Here is a 22,662-nt window from a genome sequence, read left to right as displayed (position 1 = left end):
GATTTTCACCCGCAGCTCCAAGAGGGCGAATAATCAACATTTTAACAGAGGCAACAGCACGCGATTAAAGCTGCCGAAAATCGCTGCCGCCCTCCCTTACAGCCTTCCCCTCCGCGCTCGTTTTGTGCGCTGCCTTTGGCACTCGCCGTGCCCCGCGGGGCGGGCACGATTCGGGCCACCGCCCCGCCCGCGGCGGCGGTGTGTGCGTGTGTCCCGTGGGGCCGCCCCCGCCGCGGACACGCGTGGAGTGCGGCTGCGGCGCACGCGCGGGCCGCCAGGGGGCGCGGCGGGAGGCGGCGGCGCGGGGCGGGGCGGGAGGCGGCGGCGCCGCGATGGGGTCCCGCCGCCCGCGGCCCTGAGCCCCGCCGCCCCGCGGCATGGCCGGCATCATCAAGAAGCAGATCCTGAAGCACCTCTCCCGGTGAGGCACCCGCGCCCGGTCCTCCTCCTCCTCCTCCTCCTCCCCCCCCCGCGGGGGCTGCGGGTGAGGGAGGGCCCGGGCCTGAGGCCGAGCGGTGAGGGAGGGCCCGGGCCTGAGGGGCCGCTGCGGGGCTGGGGGACCGCAGGGCCGGCTGGCAGCCCCGCTGTGGAGCTACCGGGACCGGGGCGGGGTGGTGGTCTTGGGGCCCGGGGAGGGTCTGAGGGCTGTGGGGCCCGGGGGTGTCTGGGGGCCCGGGGCGGCCCTGAGGGCCCGGGGCTGTGGGGCCCGGGGGTGTCTGGGGGCCCGGGGCGGCCCTGAGGGACTGGGGCTGTGGGTTCTGGGGGTGTCTGGGGGCCCGGGGCGGCCCTGAGGGACTGGGGCTGTGGGTTCTGGGGGTGTCTGGGGGCCCGGGGAGGGTCTGAGGGACGGGGGGCTGGGGGGCTGCGGGGCCCGGCGAGCTGAGGGCCCGGAGGGAGCGGGCCCGGCTCGCCGCGAGTGGGCCCTGCCGCCCTCCCCTCAGGGCCGCGTCCTGCCCGGGTCAGGCCCCTCAGGCCCCCGGGTCGGTGCCCCCGGTGCGCAGGAGCTGCGGCGGAGGTTTCCAGCCCGGCCTGGCTCCTGCCGCTGCCGGTCTTGCCTTAGCGCCGGCGGTGCGGGGAAGCGGCCGGGCGGGCGTTCCTGGGGGGCTGCGTTTGCTGACCCTTGGGGCAGCTGTAGGCCTGGGCAGCTTCCAACAGCAGCTCCCGCTCGGCTGGGAGTGGGTGAGCGTGAATTAAAGCTCAAGAGACGAGAGGAGAATATAAACAGCGCAAGGTACCAAGGGTGGAAAGGAATGCTGTAATACCTGATACCCATAGCACACGCTCAGGCACTTGGTGGTCATTGTCGTTGATGTTTTGTCATTTTCAGTGAAGTTCATGAAAAGCACTAAAAGGGGCGTGAGGAAGACCATTATCTGGTGCTTTGTCTGTAAGACCGCAAGTCAGTAAATCCAGCTTCAGCTGTGGCTCTGCTACTGGCTTGGGGGCTGACCTTGGGCAAATGGCAGTGCCTCAGTTTCCCTGCCGTTTGGAAGAAAAGAGCTGCATGAGAGCTAGTGGTTCTTGTGTTACCTCATGGGCATGTCCTCCCTCTGCATTGCCGAAAGATCAGAATAATATCATGAAATATAAAGGTGGCATATCTTGGATGATACTGGTGGAGGCACAGCATTGCACAGTGCTTTTCCTCTCTGTGCTTTATGATCTGCAGGTGATCAAGTCCTTTCCGTTTTTACTGTTGGAGAAGCTCAAATACAAAGTGAGGGGCTTGAAGTGACTTGTGCTGGGTTACATGGTGTTAGTGCTGGAGCGAGGAATTCTGGCTCTCTGAGGCTGAATTGTCTCAGCTGCTCTGAGGCTGGTAGTAAATCCTGAGTGTTTCTGGAACCGCAGAAGAATCCCCGCAAACTTTAAGCGAGCAGTCTCCTCAATAAAGTGTCTGTCAGCGGCGGTTCTGAGTCACTAGTTGCTCAGTACTCCAGCTTTCCAGGCAGTGTACCAAAAAGGAGTGTAACAGAGCCTGCTGCTTGATCTGAACACTGCACTAATTTAAATGAGTTTCTGCTAGACCTGACATCACAAATCTCTGAGCTTTCTGTCTCATTCCACCTAAATCGGCATGCCGCGCTCGTTACGGATTCAGCCTTCTTGTCAGGAGGCTCTGAAGTATTTATAACAAGGAGAGGTGGATGAGAGCAGTTATTAATGGAGGCTGAAATAGAGCTGGGCTTTATTCCTAGGTGCTGCTCCTCCTAGGATGAAAGAGCGCGTGTGTTGTTCCTATGGATAATTCTGTTTCTTTAGATAAATACACTTTTCTTGCTGGTGCTTTTGCTTAATTTTGCTTTTCAGTCTCCCTTACCTTGCAGTGTTACAACATGTTCCTGCTCAAAGTGCCCTCTTTTTTCCCTCTGATCGGGCCAGTTGTTAGTGTTCACCTGTGTCTCTCTTTGTGCAGTTCCAGGGAGAACAGGGAGTCACGAAAAATTCTGGAGCTTTACCTGTTTTCCTACTAGCTGGGCTTTGTCATTTGGGGTGGTTGGTCTGATCCTGCCCCTCTCTTGCATAAGTATTGTGGATGTTTTGCAGAAATGCATTCTGAACGCCGTTTAATGTGGTATAAAAAAGGTGATGTTTTTCCATTCTGGTTTTGTTTCCTCTAAATACCTCAGCTTCACATTCCCTTTGGGTCTTTCTTTCAGCTATGCTCGTTTGCCTGGAAGAATTTTGCTACTGAATCATTAATCTGCCTTTATTTTCTGCTCTCCATTTGCATATGAAACAATTCCTTGTTCCTCTTGTTATGTCTTCATTTGAAGTCAATTTCTGCACGGGGTGTGTTTTTGTTCCTTTTCTATCTGGAAATTTGCAAGGAAGGGTCATGAGAGACAGCAAGATCAGGGAAATATGAAAGAGTTATTTCACACCAACTGTTCATCTGAAGTGAATCACATGTCTAATAGGATGACAGTGGTCACTTGCAGTGATCTGTAAAGCTGGGCTTTGCCGTTGGTGACAAAGCTGAGTTATGAATGTATTTTAGAAGGCTTAGCTTGTGTTGTGCTTTAGCAGCTTAAATTCCTAGAGCAGAAGAATCTAAAAACTTGCAGTGCTTTCACCATCTGTGCTTTTCACTCTTTTGTCCTCTATTTAGCTTGGAAAAGAAAACAGATTAGGTGGTTTCACTTTTTGGTTCTTCTACACACATGGCTGCAGTACAGGGGTGGCAGATTCTGCAGGAGAATGTTTACAACCAAACATCAAACCGTTATGGCTGGGACAAAGGGCTCTCCCTATGAGCTGTCTGAAGTATCAGCTGCTTGCTGCGTGTTTGAACTTGAGTCTGGTTTGACCTCCTCCGAGGATGTACAAGAAGAGCAGTACTTCGGTTGTGGCTGTAATTATTCATGGAAGCACCTCTATTGCTTTGAAATAAAACAGTGATTTGCCTTTACGTCTTTCTGGTTTTGTCTGAAAGTACGCTCTTTTTATTGTCTTTTTTTTTTTTTAAATAGCGCTCAGTACAGCTGTAGTAGATGCTTGATCTCAGAGTATTATGAAAGTGATATTTATCCCTATTTGGTAAACAGGGAAACTGTGGCAAGCCAAACTGCCCAAACTTACTTCATATAACACATTGGGGTTTGAGTTCTCAGCAGTGCAGTGGAAATCCTTCTCAAAATTATTTTTATTTAATTTCATTAGGAAGCTTTTATCCGCTGCTGCATCTGACAACTGCTTTGTGACATTTTCTTTTGCTACATGTGTTAAAATGTGAGCTTCTGGAGTAGGCCATCTAACTGCGCACATTACGTCGTTTCCAGAGGAAACGCAGTGTGTAATCCTTCTGTTTGGAAGAAAAGAATACAAGTTAGGTGGAGAAAATAATCAGATAATAGCTTTACTTGCTCCAGTTTCAAAGGGCTGATGTGAAAGAGCCACTGAGTCAGAAGCCTCTGAAAGAAATAAAAGCTGGTGTCAGCAGAGGAGCTGGGGTGGGGTTTGGGAGCGCGTTTGAATGCAGGAGAAGGAGACCACCAGTGTATCTGGCTTTGACAGGAGCCCTGGAGAACTGCAGCTGAGGAGGAACTTCAGGAATCTCTGAAAGTAGGGTGAGAAGGAAGCAGAGGAGAAATGAGAGAGAAAAGCTGGCTGAGGTAACACCAGCACTATTGCTGAGAAAACACGGAGGAAAACCAGCGTGGGAGATGAGACCTGTTTGCAGAGGGAAGAGTGTGGTGTTTGAGCCACCAGTCCAGGCAGCTGGCCCAGTTGATAACAGATGTGTGCAACAGAAATCCAGGGGATACTGGGCTGGTGGCTTTGTCTTTGCTAGAGCCGTGCTCGTAAACAGGGCCTGATGCGCACAGGGGCCCTTTTCTGAGTATGTGAAGTACTTGAGAGCCGCTGGGGTTTTTGCTCTGTTTTATTCCCAGTCTGTTACACTGGATTACCAGACACGTAGGATCTCAGCTGCTGTTGGTCAAGACAGTATCTGCAAGGCGCTATGTTGCTGTGGAGCAAGACTGGGAACTGTGGAAGGGATTAAGACAGTGTTTGTAGCAAGGTTTTCTGTGTCGTCTTATACTGTACTTTGCTTCTGTTGGTTCGTTTCTTTCCTCCTTTCCCTGGTTTTGGAGGTTGCTGAATGACATGTAACGTTTTGGACAGCACAACCTTTCCAATGAAGGCTGAAGCCAAATTATCTTCAGCATGTGCAAGGCTGTGCAGCCAGGTTTATCGATTGTGCCGTCAATTGTCACTTCTTCTCCATCGCAATATCATACGGAGGAGGACGAGGCATGACAGAAGTAAGCAGAACTGTGTTTCATAGCACAGTGTTGGAGCCACCTTTTTGGATAAATGAGATGGGCTTTAGAAACAGAATTTAAATAAAGCCTAGAAAACAAAACAGTTGAGTAGCATGTGCAGGATGTAATACTTTGATGCTTGTAGACGTAGTTCAAGTGTGCAGCCAGAAGGAACAGCATCGTGTATCTCCTCATAAATTGTACTGCATCTTAGTAGAGCCTTTCTTCTCAGTTCCCAGTGGTTTCAGCCATATATCCCTTTTTCCAGATGAGATGTCCTTGACTCCTCCCCTCTTTCATTTGCAGTCGTGCCTAGTCCTTGCAACAGATAAAACCACTGCTAGTAGATAAGTGAAAATATCAGGAAAGCCTATAGTGTATCTTTAGTTTCTTCTAGATCAATTTAGCGGTTAGGAACACGTGGGTGTCGCAGAGTGTGCCGAGCTAGGAATACGTAGGCTTCTGTGGGCTGTTATTTCATAACTTGGATGTAAGACTCTCACAACCATCCTGGCCCTAAAAATGCATTCAGCATTACCCCTTCCAGGCAATTGTGCTACGTCTGTGTCACATGCAAAGAATTCAGAGTTGGCCCCAAGTCCAAGCGCTCTCTGCCACGTGAGCCCTGCCTGTTCTGTAGCATTACTGGATTAGCTCTCCAGTTAGTCTTGGAGCTGTTTGTGCCTCCATGCTCAAAAGTACGTGATCTCCTTGCCTGCCCTGTAGCCACCCCCACCATCAGAGACATGCTTTGAGGCTAGGACAGGACAAAGAAAGGCTGTTGCAGCCCATGGTCATCATGCTGTTTGGTGTCACTAGCTTCTCTGAGAGGTTGGGATGGCAGAAGTGAGATGTGTCATCCCAAGGGGGACCCATCCTGCTCCTCGGAAAAGATGGGGACAAGAGGCAGAAGCAGTTCTTCAGCCAAGAAAATGGGATTCAGTCTGCTGTTCGGGAATCGTTGAGATGGGCTCCGGGGCTTGCACTGGGCAGAAGGTCAGATCATGTTATCAGATACGCATCATTTGCCCAACACGGAGGGGTGCGGAATTCCCTAAGTCCAAAGAGCACTTCTTTCCCCTCAGTGCTTAGATTTCTTGGCTAAATGCTGCAGTCTGGAAATCACTATAAGAAAATACAGTCTGAATTCTCCGGTCTGTTTACTTCTCACTTGTCCTGAAGTGTTTTGCAGCATCGCTGCGTGCTCAAACACTGAGATGCAGCTGTGCCCTTGCGGTGACAGCCAAAGTGATGGCACGTTCAGTTAGTAAAATGTGTTGGAAATCTTCTGATTTAGAAACACCTACCGTCAGTGTAAGGTGTGTGCTTACCACTTAACCCTTCAAGTTTCTCTGAGTTTCCTGACCTTGATTCTAAATTAACTGGAAGAAATTTAAAGGGCATGGTGGGCAGGGAGGAAAGCAAGGAAATTGCATCTGGGAATGGCCTGATGAAGCTGCAGAATCGTGGAGTGATTTAGGCAGAAGGGCCCTCTGGAGAACCTTTGCCTGGGACAGAGTCTCTTTGCTAGAATTGAGACCAACATTGCAACTTTGGCTTTAGCTGCTTTGATAGCCTCCTTCAGTGATCAGGGAAATGTCTACTGCTGAAGATGATAATTTGCCTAAAATAGCTGTTGCAGCTATGGGAAATACGTGAAACCACAAAGCTGCTAGCAGTTAAAAAACGATGATTAAAAACCCATTATTTTTGCATCTGCAAAGCATTCTGTTCCTGCTTTTCAGTGCATCCTGTTCAGCCAGGTAATAATTTCTTTGGTGCCCAAGTGCCACAGAGCACGCAAGTTGGAATCCAAAGCATGAAGGCTTGAAAAACAAATCTGGTCGCTAAAGCGCAGAATAACCCCCTCCTGCAGCCAGCACTTGCACAAACAACGGCAGAGAATAGCACAGGAGGGATGTGATTGTGTTCTCATGCCTGCAAGGGGCTCACATGCATTTTGCCATGGCTGAAGAGGACTTGAGCCACACAAGTATGTTACAGAGAGCAGGTAATCCAGGTGTGGATAACCTCCCTGAATTTTTAAATTCTACATCTTGATCTTCACGTGGCTGAGAGCAGCAGGACACATGTCTCAAAAGGAGGGTTTGGGGACAGATGGGAGATGCCCGCAGCTGACCCGCCGCGGGGCTGGGTTGGGTAGGGCGTGCGGCTGGGTCTGGAGGGCAGTCGGCAGCGTCGTGCTTCATGTGGCTACGGGGAAGTTGCTTAATCATTTGGTGTCATAGTTTCCCCAGTGGTTAAGTAGAGATAATACTAACGAGCCAGTTTGTACATTGCTCTGAAAATAGCCCTGGGAACACTGGCAAATAGAAGCAGTGTTGGGAATGGGGTGGAAATGGTTTGTAGCACGAAACTCTGAGCCAATTTATAAGAAAGAAGCTTTGTCAAGTCTCCTTCCCAGCAGTGGCTGCTATTTTGCATGCCATCAGGCAGAGCTCCTGTGGTATCCAGCATCGAACCACTATAATAAGTTTGTCTCTTAAGTTCTTACATGCTGTGTCTAGCAAAGCATTTAAGGCTGGATGCAAACCCTTTAGTGTTGTAATTTGGAATTGTCTTATTTTCCTGGTACATTTTGATGGCTTTTTTACTTTTAAAAATTTTAATATTGAGGAATTCTTGACAGAAAGACGGAACCCCAGGCTATTATGGAGTGAAGTAATAAACAGCTAACACTTCTTTGTTCAAGATGGGGTGGGAAAAGAGAGTGCGCACATAACAGGACGTGGCATTTTCCTTTCACAGAGAGCAATCTCTAAGATCAGGTTTGCTATGCTGCAGTTTACCAGAAGAACCACATTGTCAGTTTTACAAAGTGTGTGTCAGCTGCTGGATGCAAGGTGTTTCCAACCACTTCCACTCGGCTCGAGAAAGAAGTGTGTGCCGTTTCTGGAATGCTAAATAGACTCTTGTTGCAGCAAAAATAAATTGCACTTCAGCAGCTCAGGAGGAAAATGTGACTGAATATATCCTCACATCAGCTGTTGGGTTTTGCAGAGCCTTGTGCTGGCTGCGTGGAACCTCTCCACACCACTGCTGCTCTTCAGACTAAGCGATGGGTCAGGAAAAGGGGCTGTTAAACATGACTCTTCTCCCCTTGTCTTATTTCTCCTAGGCTCCTTGAGCTCTTACCTCCTCTGCAGCTGCTCAGTTGAGTCTGAATTATGTAGTAACCTGTTGTTTTCTGCAGGTTGGAAGCAAAAATACAGATTGCATTGCAGGGCAAATAATTTCTTAAAATCTGGTAAGCGGGGCTTCTGACTAGTGCATTTATTTATGTTTCTTCCTAGTTTTCTTTCATGTGCTATTAGTTGCTTGAGGTTTAGTCTTGGGAAATTCCCTGGCAGCTGATGAAGGTTTGCATTCCAGATTTCGGAGCATGGGGCAGCTGGCATTTAAACTTTACTGAGCTTCCAGCTGATGAGCTAGAAATAGTAAAACAGTTCCTTAGCGAGGTGGAGTTCAACCCCTGCCAAAAACTCGGCTTCTTTTCCTTTCAGATTAGTTTATGGTTTACTTTACAGGTCTCTCAGTACCAAATTAGTTGACAGTGGGTGTGGTGCAAGAAGCATCTAGAGTCTAGAGCCTTTGCCGTTTTCCAGTATTCAGAGTGCTTAAGAGTCACTTCTGTTTGGGACAAGAAAGTGTCCTCTGGGGTCTGAGTACGTGGGGAGGCAGACCTCAGGGAGGAGTGAGCTGACATTCATGCTTTGTGTAATAGTTCAGTCTCGTTCCTGATCTGTTTAAAAATGTTCTTTTTTTTTTTTTTCTCTGCAATTAACTTTGGATTGAATTTCTAAGTCGTCTTAACTTATCCGTGTTGTATTGCAATAGATAACTTGGAGCCAAGAGAACTGATAACTCGTTTTGTTTGGGCCTAAAGATGTTTTGTGGCACATGTGAAATTGTGTTTGGCTTTGGGTAGTTGAGTGCTCCAGCCTTTTATTCAATGTAGTTGAAGCTTGGAAAAACAGAAAGTTGACAATTTAAAGCCACCAGCGGCATGTGTATGCAGGCATATCAATGCACTTAAATCCACCCTGATAAGGAACCTACCAGGATGGCGCTAAAGGCTGTTACCAGGTTACATGGTAACGTGTACAGAGTTTGTTGTGTAACTTAAGTAGGGCGAAGTCATTGGGCTTATTGCATTGGGACCTCTTTGTCCACAAGAGAAAATATTATTGCCTACCCGTATATCTAGGGTACACCAGTACTCTACACTGTGTAGAGCTGGAGTTACAGAGGTGATTTTCATTAATGAGATGTGGTGCTTTCCATCTTCTAAACAATTGGTTAGTTTGGTATTGATCAAATTTCCTTAAATTCTAAATGGCTTTATACTTAGATGGTATGACAACAACTAGATTAGTACTAGATACCATCTACTGCTGTGCATAAATGAGTCTCATCTTCTGCTAATTCAGTGTGTTTCTCTTCCTTGTCTGCAACTCTGACTCTATCTTGAGTAGAACTGTGCATGCTCACCAGGCAGATTGCTCCCCAGTTGTACCAAAAGCTTGAGTAAATAAAATGGCTTTTCTTCCTGAAAGGGTTTTTACTTCTTCTTCCTATGTGTTTTCAAGGCAGCTTCTTCCCTTTTTACAGAAGGTTTGATCACTTGTCCAGTTTTATTTCCTTCAAAATTATTTTTCCGTTCATTCTCAGACACGTATCTTGCAGTTAAAGCTTCTGCTGCTGTATTCCTTGAAAGTTTTCCCGTATTTGGAAGTCACTGACCTTTTCTTGTACTAGTCATGAATCTTTTTTTCCAAGTAAACATTCTCTTTGGCTCCTGAGATAAGAAGGTTTACTATGAGGGGAAGTGTCCTATCACGGAGATTTTTGGATTGTAGAAGATCTTCCCAAGGAGATGGAAATCCCATGAAATGGCCTGTCCAAAACTTAACGGGACAAGGTTCTGGGAAAGATTTTAAGTAAGGAGCAAATCTGCATTGGCCAGAATATAGGGGTTTTTCCATGTCTAATTTCCGTCCTTCTGCCATAGTTGCTTAGATTACATATTTGTGTTCCAAATCAAAGCAGAAAATCTTCATCTCTTCCTTTGCTGTTACCCTTGTGAAAGCAAGAACCTTGTCGGCAGCAGTTTCCCTGAGGCTCTTAATATTGCTTGTCTGTTTTCAGATTGCAGCTGACAAGTTTCCCCCTTCCTGGCTTACTTGTGTTTTGAGTATTTTTCCATCTGCTATCTGCAGCTGCGGCTAGTACTGCAAGCCATACACTTTCTTCCTTCTGCCAATAGATGATGCTTGTCATTAAGTAAAATCAAGGTCACTGGTGTTCTGCTAATTAATTCTCATGTATCATAACCATAGTAACAAAGATATTAATAGAAATAAATGTGTTTAGCTGTAGGTAGTGGTTACATACAATAGACAACAATTACTGAATAACTGCAGAAGAAGCTGAGGCGGAAAATCTAGTTTGAGCATATGAAACTACTGACGAGAGGGTTCCCTTACCATGTGGCAGCAAGGTAATGAGAGAGATGGGTCTGAAAAGAGGTTTTATGATTTCAGACGTCTTCTCCTGACATTATCTGTCTATGTATTTGCTCAGTTGGAGACAGTGTGTGGCCAGACAGCTACAAATGTGAACATAAATTTATTATTTATGATTATAGCCTGGCTTTGGGCCAGCAATCAGATTTGGCCAAACTCCCTCTTGCAATCAGTGAGTTTGTGGCTTCTGGGTATGCAAGCTGATGAATCGGGCAGTCACTCTTTTAGTAGTGACATCATTTTTTGATGTATATTCAAGCTGATGATTGAGCAAATAGACTGACACTCCTGTGCCTTCCCCATCTAAAACATGAAATGAGGCTTCAGAGCAAATAAAATCATGATCTCAGAAGCTGCCCAAGAAAGCTGAGGGTTTCTGTAAAGAACGTCATTCTTTTAGGCCAAATCCCAAGAAGGCATTGAGGTTTAAATCATCTGGGTGTTGTTAGCATCTTAGGACGAGACCTTCAGTCTGCTGTGAAATTAGGATAGTGCTGTTAATGCCCATATCTGTCTGCTCCTTATGAACATTGATTGAGAGCCCTAACGCTCGCCTCATCTAAAATAGAAGGAAACAGATTGTAGGGAAAACTCTTCTTCGCAGCCGTGGGGCTAAGAGGCTTGACCTAGCAGGACTTCCCCGGCTCTAGCTGTTAGGCGCTTCTAGCTTGTGTTTCCCATTGCCTTGATTGTGAATGCAGCAAGACCTTTTTGGTCACTTGAAGGCTTTCTATGGATACTGGTGGCTGTTGATGGCCCATTTAGCTACTGTGCACCAGATCAGCTTCTGGCTGCCAGACACTTCCAGCGACAAAATGTTGCTCACGGTATTGTTAGTGTGGATGCATGCATGCTCATGTAAGTGTACACAGATGCAAAATGCCCCTGTGATGCTGCAGTGACAATTCCATAGAAGGTAGAAAAAGGTTTTCTGTTTTGTCTTTTGTCATGGTAATCCTGGCAAGCTCAAAAGGAGTGCTGTCCTTTGAGTTTACTGGCTTAGTGCTACGTGACTGCTGTTAGAGTTGGGGAAAAAAAAAGTGCCAATATCCCACACTGTCAGTTTTCCTAATGGCTACCATTTTCATTCACTTTTCTCTAGGCCAGCAATCCATGCTGCCAAAAATGTTACTGTTGATGAGTATGAATGGAGCGAGTCTGCCAACAAACATCTAAAGTTGTCTGCTCTCACTGCTTTTGCCTTCCCCTGGCAGTGACCAAAGCAGTTCCTTTCAAGAAGTAGTGAAAATTTGGCATCTGTGAAGTCCTGAGTTCACAGGCACACTTCATCTGTTTTCCTCTTCTAAGCCCCATCTAACATGCATTACATGCATCAAAATGTCATAAATTTGAAGATTATTCCATTTGAGGATCTCTGATTCCCTTAAAGGGGGAGAAACTGAGCGCGGGGGGGCTTGGAATAGGCGTACCTTCAGGAATTTTGACTGTGTGGTTTAAAATAGAGTCGGTTTCAGTTTTAGATATTGTTTACAAACCTTGACCTTGCAGCTTCTGTTGTCCTATCTTCGGTGGGGTTTGTAACCTCTCCTTCGGGGGTAAAAAGGCACATTTTGGTGCATGGAGAAAGCCTCATGAAAAGGATTCTTCTGTAGAATCTGGTAGTACTCATGGTGGTTTTCTTGCCTGTTCAGCAGGATTTCTGCGGCCTTTCCCTGTAGATGATACAAATAGTTATTTGTTTTTAGCTAGATCATGTTTCATACCACTCTCTCCACCAGTGTCCTGTTTCACAGCTTTAGCATCCTTTCACTGTGTTACTGTTTTTCTGATACACATACACACAAAATAAAAGTAATGCCCTGGTTTAGACATGTCCTTATATTTTTCTTCTGCATTACCAGCTGAAAGCAGCTTCCCTATCTAAGCATGCTTAGCCTGGGATGAGGATTTGAGACACCTGTGGTTTGATCCTTGCTTTACAAGTGTGAGAAAGCTGCTCTGCGCCTCAGCCTCTCCCCACCTGTAAGCTGATCACTGCCCACAGCAGCCTGTGAGCTTACCAGTGCCAACTGCTTTTTATTACCTACCCATTCAGGTTGAATTTGTTTTATTCTTAGTATTCAATCCCAAGTGGACATGATTACAACAGGTTTCAACAGAGCTGGTTCACTAATGCAAGACAGGGACGCTCATGTATCGCCTCTGGAGGTATTTGGTCCAGTTTTCAACAGTGTCTGAGATTGTGGGTGCTCACAACGGGACTCCAAGCGCAAACCTTACAGACACTCAGCCTATCCCTGCATGTCCCCTCCGGTGGAGCAGCCGCTGTACCGCACTCTGGAATTGTTTGTACAATTTATTTCTTTGTACAGATGCTGAGAAGCAGTGTTGAACTTGGCTGCCTTCCTGGGTGTGTTTAAACAAGAGGGCCTCTGGTTAAAGGAAGTAACGAGTTCAAAGTGAACATGTCAGCCTGAGATGCTGGCAGGTGTGTTAAAACTTGGTCTTTAATCAGCTGTCAGTGTGTACCTTTGGCTCAGGGGAGGGAGGTGACAGCATGACACAGTAAATGTCTGACTCAGGCTTCTGTGGCAGCAGAAGACTCTACAGTGGCAGGGATCAAGGTAAAAAGCAGTAGTAGGCAAACTCACACCTGTTTGTGCCACCCTCCTCTTCCAGGAGTTGCTGCATCAGTAGCGTAGGGTTGACATCAGTGGCTCTTCACCATCCATCAGACTTCCTGCTAACAAAACGTTCGCTTTGGAAAGGTACTTCTCCCCCAGGAAGCCCTGGGTTGACTGACCAGCAGCTGCTCTGGCATCTCAGCCGGTTTTGTACTACACCTCGCGCTCCTACGGTGGCCACATCAGCTGCCATCCCAGGAGTGTTGCGCTGGTTCCTCCTCCCCTCTTTGAGCAATGACTTTGTTCAAGAGGTCCTTTGTGCCTTTCACAGAGAAGGAGCCCACACTGCTGGTGCAGGGAAAGGATAGAGAATGGCAGCGTGTGACTAACTGCGAGCCTAATCCTGCTTACACTGACAATAGGGTCTTTCTTTCTCTTCCGCTTTCTGGACCACTGTACAGAATTAGAATTAGCATTAGCATGGAGGAATGTGTGGAATAAGCCCTGGCCTCAGTAGTGGCTAAGTTGTTTGGCAGGAAGTCTTCAACTTTGAATCCTGTGACTGCGGAGTGTCCTGGTGCGAGCTGCCTCGCTCCTTTGGTGGCAGCCCCTTCTTTGCAGAAGGGTTGTTTGATGGAGACAGCCGTCCCACAGAGGTATTGCTGACACTCATACAGCCTCTGTGGTCTAGTGCCCTCTAAACTGGTTCGTCTGGTTCCTTAGGAGCCATGGAGGTTTTAATGAAGTCAGAGGTTTTCAGATCTACACCAGAATACACTGCTCTTGACCAGTCCTGCTGAAATTGTTTCATTCATTGTATTTAAATCTCGGGCACATAAGGGATCTGAAGATACTAGGCTGCATACAAGGGAGGTGGAAACAACAGAAGCCCTTGGGAGGAGGAACGGCAACCAGAGAGGGCAGCAGCTGCCGGTTTCCAAAAGGAGAGGAGGACGGGAGCTTGGGCTGGTCACTGGGGAGGGGAGTTAGGTTGCATGCTTGGACCTGTTGACCAAAGAGCAGGCTGGATTGCGAGACTGGTGCTTAAAGAGACAGCTGTAAAAGTAATTTATTAATGATCTCTTACTTTTGTGTGTCAAAAACTTCAAAAACAATCTAGATAATTAAACTTTTCACTGCTGATATGGCACTTATGGAGGGGGGCGTTAAAATTGCTGAGCTGTTGCCCTAGGACAAAAATGAAGAAAACCAAAGCCAAACTGCAATTTTGCTGGTTTCCAGATTCCCAGTGCTTTAGAAGGAATTTTCAGTTTCTCAAATTTGAATTTGATTTAAAACAAAAACAAACAAACAAAAACCAACCAAACAAACAAGTCCTTTAAATGTCAAAGTGTAAACACATTTTTCTGGAGCAACCAACATGCCCTGGGTTTAAAAATGTCAGAAAGGGTTTAACAAAACAGCAAGCAGATTTTTATACTTAAAATATCTCTCTTAAAGGCTCCTCTAGTCTCAGCAGCTTTGCTGGGGGTTGTTTCTGGAGTGTCTTCTTTCTTCTCTTGTAGGTTTACCAAGAATCTCTCTCCAGACAAAATCAACCTGAGCACGCTGAAAGGGCAGGGGCAGCTGACCAACCTGGAGCTGGATGAAGAGGTGCTGCAGAATGTGCTGGAGCTGCCTACCTGGCTTGCCATCACTCGGGTCTACTGCAACAAGGCATCTATCAGGGTGAGCAGAGGAGGCTGCGCTCGAGTCCCCAGACGCATACAAGGCCTTCCATTGGCAGCTTCTGTTTGTCACTTGGGAATTTCTGATGAAGAGTCATGATGCGATTCGATCCACACATCTCAAACCCTGTGCTTTAGATGTGAGATTTGCTAATTGAATGCTATGAGATGGCCCTTGGTGAAACCTGCTGTGGCTGGCTTTGCCAAGCACTCTGCCCCAATGGTGGCCAGGAGCAGATGGTAGAGGATGCTGAGAGAGCACAGGAAAAGTGTGCTGTGAGCCTCCCTCACCTTCAGGTGACTTGTTAAGCCAGCAGTGAGGTCTTTGTAGTTAACAGCCACTGATGAATTTCCAGGAATTTGCCCAGATGCTTTCTGGACCTGCTTACTCATTTAACATCCAGAGCGTGCTATGGCAAAGAATCTCATAGCTTAACTACATCTGCTTTTCCTTGTATCAAGCCTGCCTATACTAGTTTTAGTTGATAACCTCCTGGTACTATTACTGGAAGAAATAGTGAACAACCATTCCCTGTTCATCCCACATTGTCACTTAGAATTTTACAGACCTCTCTGTTTGGTCATTCCCTGCTATTTTGACAGCAGAGGAGTTTTCTGTGTCTTCCCTCATCCGTGCTGATTTTTTTTTTTTTTAATGCTAAAGAAGTAACACAGACCTCCAACAGGAATAGGAAGCAGAGAGAAATGGAGTGCAGTTCTCTGAAAGCCTAATTATGCTGTGAGGTATTGTAAAGATAAATTGAACTTAAGTCTTAATTGTTGAAAATGCAATTCGTAAGAAATGCGTGAATAGTGCATGTGAAAAGCTGCATTCTCTGCACTCAGTCAGCCTTTGTACCCACAGTTATCCATTTACATGCATAATAGCTGAAATTGTGCATGCACTTGCACTTTTGCACACTGAACTCCTTTTTTTCCTCTTTGTGCTTTTTAGAGCAAAAAATTGATTTTTTTTTTCAGTTGCTACGAAATGCCAGCTTGTTTAATCTCAGTTGGTACTAACCATAGTTGCATTACATGAATGCAAAAGTTTTTAGTATATCAAAGAAACTTGCCGTAAAAGAAATACGGTTCTACTCTGCCTAGTGACAGTAAAAATGAGCCTGTCTTGCTCCTCTGATCCGCTCTGTTTTTGGAGTCAGATCTGCTTAATTTAGTGACAAACATTTGTTCTCCCTCCTACGAGAACTGCAGAATAAATGTTGCTGTAAGAAAATAAAATGGATCTTTTTGGTTTGTGCAGAGTCTTCAAAAGAGTTACCTGACTTCCAGTAACAGCAGCAATTAATTGTAAACTCTTTAAGGACAAGAACATTCTCCATAAAGGAATGTGAAAAACCAGAATTTGACCTACAGAGTATCTATTACTCATGATGATATGTGAGATCCAAAAGCTAAGCTGGATTTATAGGTCTAGCGGCTGGAATGTCTTTTCACTTGTCTGTGTGAGACTGTTTGACCTGGATTCAGTGAGACATGATGGATTGTCACTGTGGTCATTTCTCAGAGAAGAACTTTGGGCTCAGATGGTTCCCTGCAATTTCTCAAACTTTCCAATGCAAAGGTAACTCTTGTAACCTCAACTTTATTGTTTCAGATCCAGTGGACAAAGCTGAAAACACACCCAATCTGCCTGGTAAAGTTTCCTCTCTTGTTCATTCCTTTTCTTCCTCACTCTTTTTAATCTCTCCTACTTGAGAAAAGTTCTGTGAAGGGAAACTGTGAAGTGCATGCTCAAACTTTCATTTGCCCTAAATCCTCTAGGCCCTTGGCACATAGGGGAAGGGGAGTTCTGAGAATAGTCCGGTTTGGTGATGAGTGACCTCCCACAAGACCCACATTTCACTGCCAGATGGAGCTGGGCTGAGCTCTCAGTGAAGTCCAGGGTGACCTTGTGCCTGGTTTTTGTTGTTGTTTGGTTCCCCCCTACTTCTGGGAATTCAGATTACCCAATGATCCTGGCACTGATGGTGTGAGAGCTTTAACACATGAGACTCTTGGAGAGGCAAGAGACTCCAGAGCTTGGTTATCCCTGCCCTAGAGTCTCAGACCTAAGGCTGGCAGGCTGAGCTTGAGTCTTGGTCTTGTATTTATCGCTCCCATGTTCTGTTTTTACAGTACCTGGATAAAGTGGAGGTAGAGATGCGAACATGTGAAGAGCCTCGGCCGCCCAACGGACAGTCTCCCATTGCTCTTGCTGCCGGTCAAAGGTCAGACCCCAGCCCTGAGGTTTCTTTCTGACATGCTTCTGGGGTATGGGTGGCCGTTGTTCTCAGTGGTTAACCATTGGCCTCTCTGCACTCAGGTTTAAGTGGCTCTAATATTGCTTAGAAACCTTGGAGTCTGTATGTATCCTTACCTCTACCAGGCCTTTTATTGTAACAGCTGATGACTTTGAGGGATCTTCTCTTTGCAGTGAATATGGTTTTGCTGAAAAGGTCGTGGAGGGTATGTTTATTGTTGTCAATTCCATCACCATCAAGATTCACTCCAAGGCCTTTCATGCTTCTTTTGAGCTATGGCAGCTCCAAGGCTACAGTGTCAACCCAAACTGGCAACAGAGTGACTTGCGACTCACCCGCATTACTGACCCGCAGAGAGGAGAGGTAAAGAGTCGTCTTATGTTGCCTATCATGACGTGCACAGAAGAGTGGCACTCGTGCTACTCCAGTCCTCTGGGGTAATCAGGCTGCTGTCTGAATTCTCATACAGTGGTGGCAGGGAGCTTTGGTGAGCTTGCCTACCGTTTGCTGGATCAGGGTGGCTGAGAGCTGACTTGTGTTCAGAGCTTCCTCTGAGCTCCTCTAATCTGAGAGAATGAAACTGGATGCTCTTCAATGCCCTTGTGGTTTGTCTGGCTTTAAACTCAGTGTGAGAGAGGGGGTTGGATGTTACTTGGGGCATGATTTCGTTTTTGTACTGGGATCACAGAAAAGTGCATTGAATGATTTGCTGTGTCCTTGTTTCATTCCACATCTTCTAAGTGTTTATTTTAATCCTTCAAGTTGTTGAAAATCTCAGCGTTTTCCTATTTTTCTTCTTCTGGGTAGGTTTTGACATTCAAAGAGCTCACCTGGCAGACACTTCGGATAGAAGCAGATGCCACTGACAATGGCGATCAGGATCCTGTTACTACTCCTCTGAGACTCATTACGAACCAGGGGAGGATCCAGATCTCCCTCAAGAGAAGGGTGAGAGTTTCCTCCATACTTTGCAGGATACAGTCTCGTTGCCTGGTGCAGTGATGATGCATATTTCCTCCCACGTTCCTCAGCCACCATTCTTTTCCTTCACAAATGTGGAGCCCAAGCTGCTATATCACTCTGTGTTTTCTGTTGGAGACAGCGGTGTTCTTACCAAATGTCAAAGCAGTTTATTTCTCAGGGGAGGATAACATGTATGGAGCAAATTTTTAAATTTGTTCAAACATCCGAAGGAGAGCTGTTATCTCTTTATGGGGAGATTAAAGCCTGGTAGCTTTATTTTTAGCTGTCGACGGAAATGTGATGATAAAAAAGAGAAATCTCTTTTTTACTTTTTTTTTTTTTAAAAAAAACTAGTGAGCAGTTTGCCTCCTAAAGAGGAGGTAGCTTTGACTACTTTCCTTCGCAGAGGAGGTACTGTGGACATCCACCACATAAATTAACTTCTCTCTCAGAGGAGTTTCAGAGCAGCATCTCTTGTTTCTGCTACGGTTTCTGTGTATTATGAAGAATGTACGTATACGGTTGCAATTCTTAAAGTCCCTGACTCTTCCTTGCTGTTTCAGACCAAAGATTGCAATGTGATGGCATCTAAGCTGATGTTTCTTCTTGATGACCTGCTCTGGGTGCTGACAGACTCTCAGCTGAAAGCAATGATGAAATATGCAGAGTCTCTGAGTGAAGCCATGGAGAAGTCTGCCCAGCAGAGGAAAAGCTTGGCACCAGAGTCTGTACAGGTGAGTGAGTCGTGATTTGGGTGTTTGTCGACCAGGAAAAAGGAAAAGACAAGATGAAAGAGACAGTTTCTGTTTGTGTGGCATCAGGCCCTTGCTCACAGAGCTATCTCCCTGATGGGAACTGGTAGGCTTACCTGGTGTCAGGTAAGCATCGTGTGGATTGTGGGTTATTGTTGGGTAGTGAAGTGACCAAAGGAGTTGGATTCATTGCCAATAAGTATTAGAGAATGTTCATACGTAGTCACGGGCTAGATACTGTCTGATGGCAGGGAAAAAGTGGTGTTAAGTTGCATGACTTTCCGGATTTGGCTGGCACAGGGAAGGTTGCAAAGGGTCCCACAAGGATTTGATTTGGTAATAAGCAATAAATATGTTTTCTAGAAATAATCTTTTCTGCCTCTGAATGACAGTCTGCATAGGCCTGGAGGAAGGGACTGGTATAATAAATTATGACATAAAACCATAGTGAGCTGTGATGCTCAAGGGAAAACATTGGCATCCAATTCACTGTTGTTGTTCGGGTTTCTTTTTTTTCTTCCTAATACTCTGGAGAGAGCTCTTGATTTTTGCAATTTTTCTTTGGTTTGCATATATCTTAGCAGTGTGTGAGAACGTTAGAACAGCTGCTTCTGCCAGTAACCTTGAACTTCCCTTACCACTTTCTTTGTTTTCAAAATGCTGTGCTGAGTAATTGTTTGACGAACGTCGCAGAATAAATACATAGGGCAGAGGACAAAAGATGTTTTCTGAGACAAAGATGAGGGAAGAGGAATATCACTGCTGGTGGTGGAAGCTCCAGGGAAGGAGGGCTATGCACATAGTGCAGTGAGATTTTTATAGAAGTGGGGGATTAGGAATACCTAGCCCTTTTTGTCCAGGAGTCTTAGAGCTTATTTCAAGATAAGTGAATGGTAGCTTGATGTTGAGGAGGCAGAACCATAGACAAAGAGTTTTGCTTATGAGAACATAGGAAAGGATCCAGATTTCTGGACTCCCAATTCAATTTCTATAAATTGATGTCTTGCAGTCTGGAAGATTGCATGAGTTGTTTTTAATTGTATTATAACCTCTCTCTTTCTTCTTTTTCTTTCTTTTTTTTTTGCTTTCTATTCATTCTTATCGAGCTTGTATCTCTCTCATAGATCACACCGCCTGCTCCAAGTACCCAGCAGTCCTGGTCTCAGCCGTTCGGAGTCAGCCCGAATGCAAGTAGCATTGGTCAATACTTTGATAAGCATGACATGAAAGAGTCATCGTACCACCTCCTCATCTCACGCCTGGATCTGCATATCTGCGATGACAGCCACGCTCGAGAGTCAGGTAACTGTGAGCAGCATCAGGAAGACACTGCAGGAGGAGAACATTAATCCAGTCGTCAGTTGTTTGCCTTGAAGGAGGATTTTCCTCTTGAAAACAAGCATCTTTCATGTTACTGTTTCCTAGTGAGGCAATAGGCAGTTGTTCAGGCTAATGGAGAGATCAGTTCTGTATGTCTGAACTAGGTATTGGAAAATCTTTCTTGGCTCCGTGGGACAAATGTGGAGAAATCCATCAGTGGATGTCATTGCCAGCGACCTAGTTGAGGTGGTAGAGAATATGATCTAGGAACAATCTGGTATTGAGCAATGGGAATAAAGTGTGATCATTCCACTGGTGAACATTTGTTTTGACAGTGTTGAGGACATTCACAGTAGCATAGCTACAAGGATTCTTTACCACCTTTGACAGACCATTCCCCTGCCTACCATGTTCTTTTCAAGCAAGGCTTTGCTAACTAGTGTCTGTTTACTCCTAGTTTCCCCCTACTGAGATATACTTCTAAGTACTTTTTTTTCTTTTGAGGCAAATGTACCCACCTCTCTCTTTATGCACAGCCATCTCTGATCCAAGTTGTACTGTTTGTTTTTACACATCTTCCCTTTAAAAAAGAAAAAAAAATTCTTCTACCCATGTCCATCACTATTCCAGAGATTTTTGAATTGGCCTGTGTATCACTGTCTCCTGAGCGGCTGTTACCAACATCTTAGCTCAGTTTTGTTGTCTTTATTTCACTGGCCCTACCAGAAAGTGTTGGAAGCACAAGTGCTGGTTATTGTAGTGGGAGGTGTAATTGATAGGGGCCCAGGAAGCAATGAGATCTTGTATTTTGATTCTATCGAGATTCTAGGTCTGGTTCTTATGATATAAACTGTTGGCCTGTTACATTCAGTTGTCCTTTTCCTTGCCTAGGACAAGATTTTGACACAGCTTTCCAAAAGATGATACTCTAATATCGTCCTGTCCACGGTGACAATCAATCAGTGGTGGCATTCAAAGCAATGTTGTTCTGAATTCTCCTGGATGAGGACTTGGATTGCAGAGCTGATGATGGTTTTCTTTGCTCTGTTTTCCACAGGCGCTTTGAAGCATGGGATGCTGGGAGGTGCCATGCAGCTGACCTTCAGGAGGATGGCTTTTGACTATTACCCTTTCCACAGGGCAGGTAGGGGAGCGTGTGGCCTCCCAACTTGAGAAGGGGGATAAAAAGGAATTTGAAGAACAGTGATGCTATATGGCTTCAGGCAGGACTGGAAGAAAGGCTACACAAAGGGCTTGGGACTTAAGTCCTCATGGGCAGGGTTAATCTAATTTACCTGTTGGTGGATGACTGACAAGTTGCTGGCAGAGCAGCATACAAAGAGAGGAATAAGTTGCTGTCTGTTGTAAAGACATAAAGTTGAAACTTTGGATTCCTTTTCAGTTGCTTAAGCTCTGGATCTGATTCTTATATGTGCCTAATCAATTTGGAAGGGTTATAGGACGTATCCAAGGAGAAAATCTGTTTGTGGTTAACTGAAGAATCAAGGAAAAGTGACTTTGTCATTCTTCCTAACACTTGAATTTGGAACACGTGCTGGTAGGACCAGCTCTGTTGTGTGAAAGCCTGCACTTGTTTCACAAGCACTTACTATGCTGCATATTGCGTATTCCAGATCTGATATCAATAAAGAGGAATGCTGTACAGATTTGCATACATTTGAGGGGCACAAGAGTGTTGTGTGTATCCAGGAACCTCATTTTTAAAGCCAGGATGTTTGCTTTCATGCAGGAGATGCCTGCAAGCATTGGGTGAGGTACAGCGAAGCAATGGAAACACGAGGACAGTGGGCAAAGAAGTTGATCAGTGAATTTCAAAGCAAGATTGAGAAGCTTTATGAAGAAACGGATCCTGCATTTGCCAGGACTCCACTTTCCCCCTTCAAAAGGAAACCAGGTAATGGTATTTGATAAAACTCCTAGTAAAGCAGGAGATGGTAACAATTTTGCTCCATCCAGCAATATTTCTAGTTACCTCTCCCCAATTTAGCAGGCTGATTTGTTGGTGCAGAAATCAGTAGCACACCAGAAATCATAAATATAATGGCAAAGGAAAGTGGCTATCATAACACTGCAGCAAGAATGGGAAGACTGGAGTGGTCACTTTCCTAGCTTATTTATTGAGTTTCTCCATAAGTGAATATGTAAGGAGTAAATTAAATATTTAAAGCCTGGCTGAAGAATGTGTTCTCTTGCTACAGAGCAGACTCATCTTTCACAGTGTTCTTCCTTCAAAAGTCCTAAGTTTTTTTTCCTGCCTAGCTGTGCCCATCTGTTTCTAATTTTGGGGCTGTTAATTCTGCTCTGTAAGTACATACGTGTTGGTATTGATGGCGAAGTTCGCTGCAAAGGAGATGAGTAAAACCCTCCTGGTTCTGCTTTTCCACACCCGCAGATACTTCGTTGAGTCCTCATAAAAGTCCCTTAGAGAAAGGCCGTGTACCTCCCACAAGTTTGCCACGACTCCGGCATCCTCCCTGGAACCGGCTTCGATCCAGCTGTGTGGTAGTTCGAGTGGATGACTTGGATGTTCACCAGGTAGGGATTTGAGCAGTGTCTGAAGATGTTCATGTCATTTTTAAAAAAGAAATTTAATTTGATATGATTCAAATAAATTATGCAAATCCTACGTCATCCAAGACATCAAAACTCTGCCCAGAGAACCCACATGCTGTTACTATGTTGCATGTAAAACTTCTAAACCAAGTATGAACTGCTGATAATTTTCATGTTCAGAGGAAATCCCATGCATAACCA

General features: G+C 45.6%; 1 protein-coding gene across 1 annotated transcript in view; it reads left to right on the top strand.

Annotated features, from left to right (window-relative positions):
- Positions 1–377: 377 nt before the first annotated feature.
- BLTP3A (bridge-like lipid transfer protein family member 3A) overlaps positions 378–22,662 on the top strand; it is a 35,766-nt gene continuing 13,481 nt past the window's right edge. The window contains exons 1-12 of the mRNA XM_059831031.1: positions 378–421; positions 12,956–13,105; positions 14,427–14,589; positions 16,207–16,245; positions 16,728–16,819; positions 17,026–17,215; positions 17,660–17,800; positions 18,379–18,549; positions 19,692–19,869; positions 20,945–21,031; positions 21,638–21,802; positions 22,301–22,443. Of these exons, the coding sequence (XP_059687014.1) occupies positions 378–421; positions 12,956–13,105; positions 14,427–14,589; positions 16,207–16,245; positions 16,728–16,819; positions 17,026–17,215; positions 17,660–17,800; positions 18,379–18,549; positions 19,692–19,869; positions 20,945–21,031; positions 21,638–21,802; positions 22,301–22,443 (1,563 nt within the window). The remainder of the gene's footprint in view (positions 422–12,955; positions 13,106–14,426; positions 14,590–16,206; positions 16,246–16,727; positions 16,820–17,025; positions 17,216–17,659; positions 17,801–18,378; positions 18,550–19,691; positions 19,870–20,944; positions 21,032–21,637; positions 21,803–22,300; positions 22,444–22,662) is intronic.

This window comes from Gavia stellata, chromosome 30 (genome assembly GCF_030936135.1).
Source record: "Gavia stellata isolate bGavSte3 chromosome 30, bGavSte3.hap2, whole genome shotgun sequence".
In the NCBI taxonomy this organism is placed as follows: Eukaryota; Metazoa; Chordata; class Aves; order Gaviiformes; family Gaviidae; genus Gavia; species Gavia stellata.
This window is presented reverse-complemented; position numbering and strand designations above follow the sequence as displayed.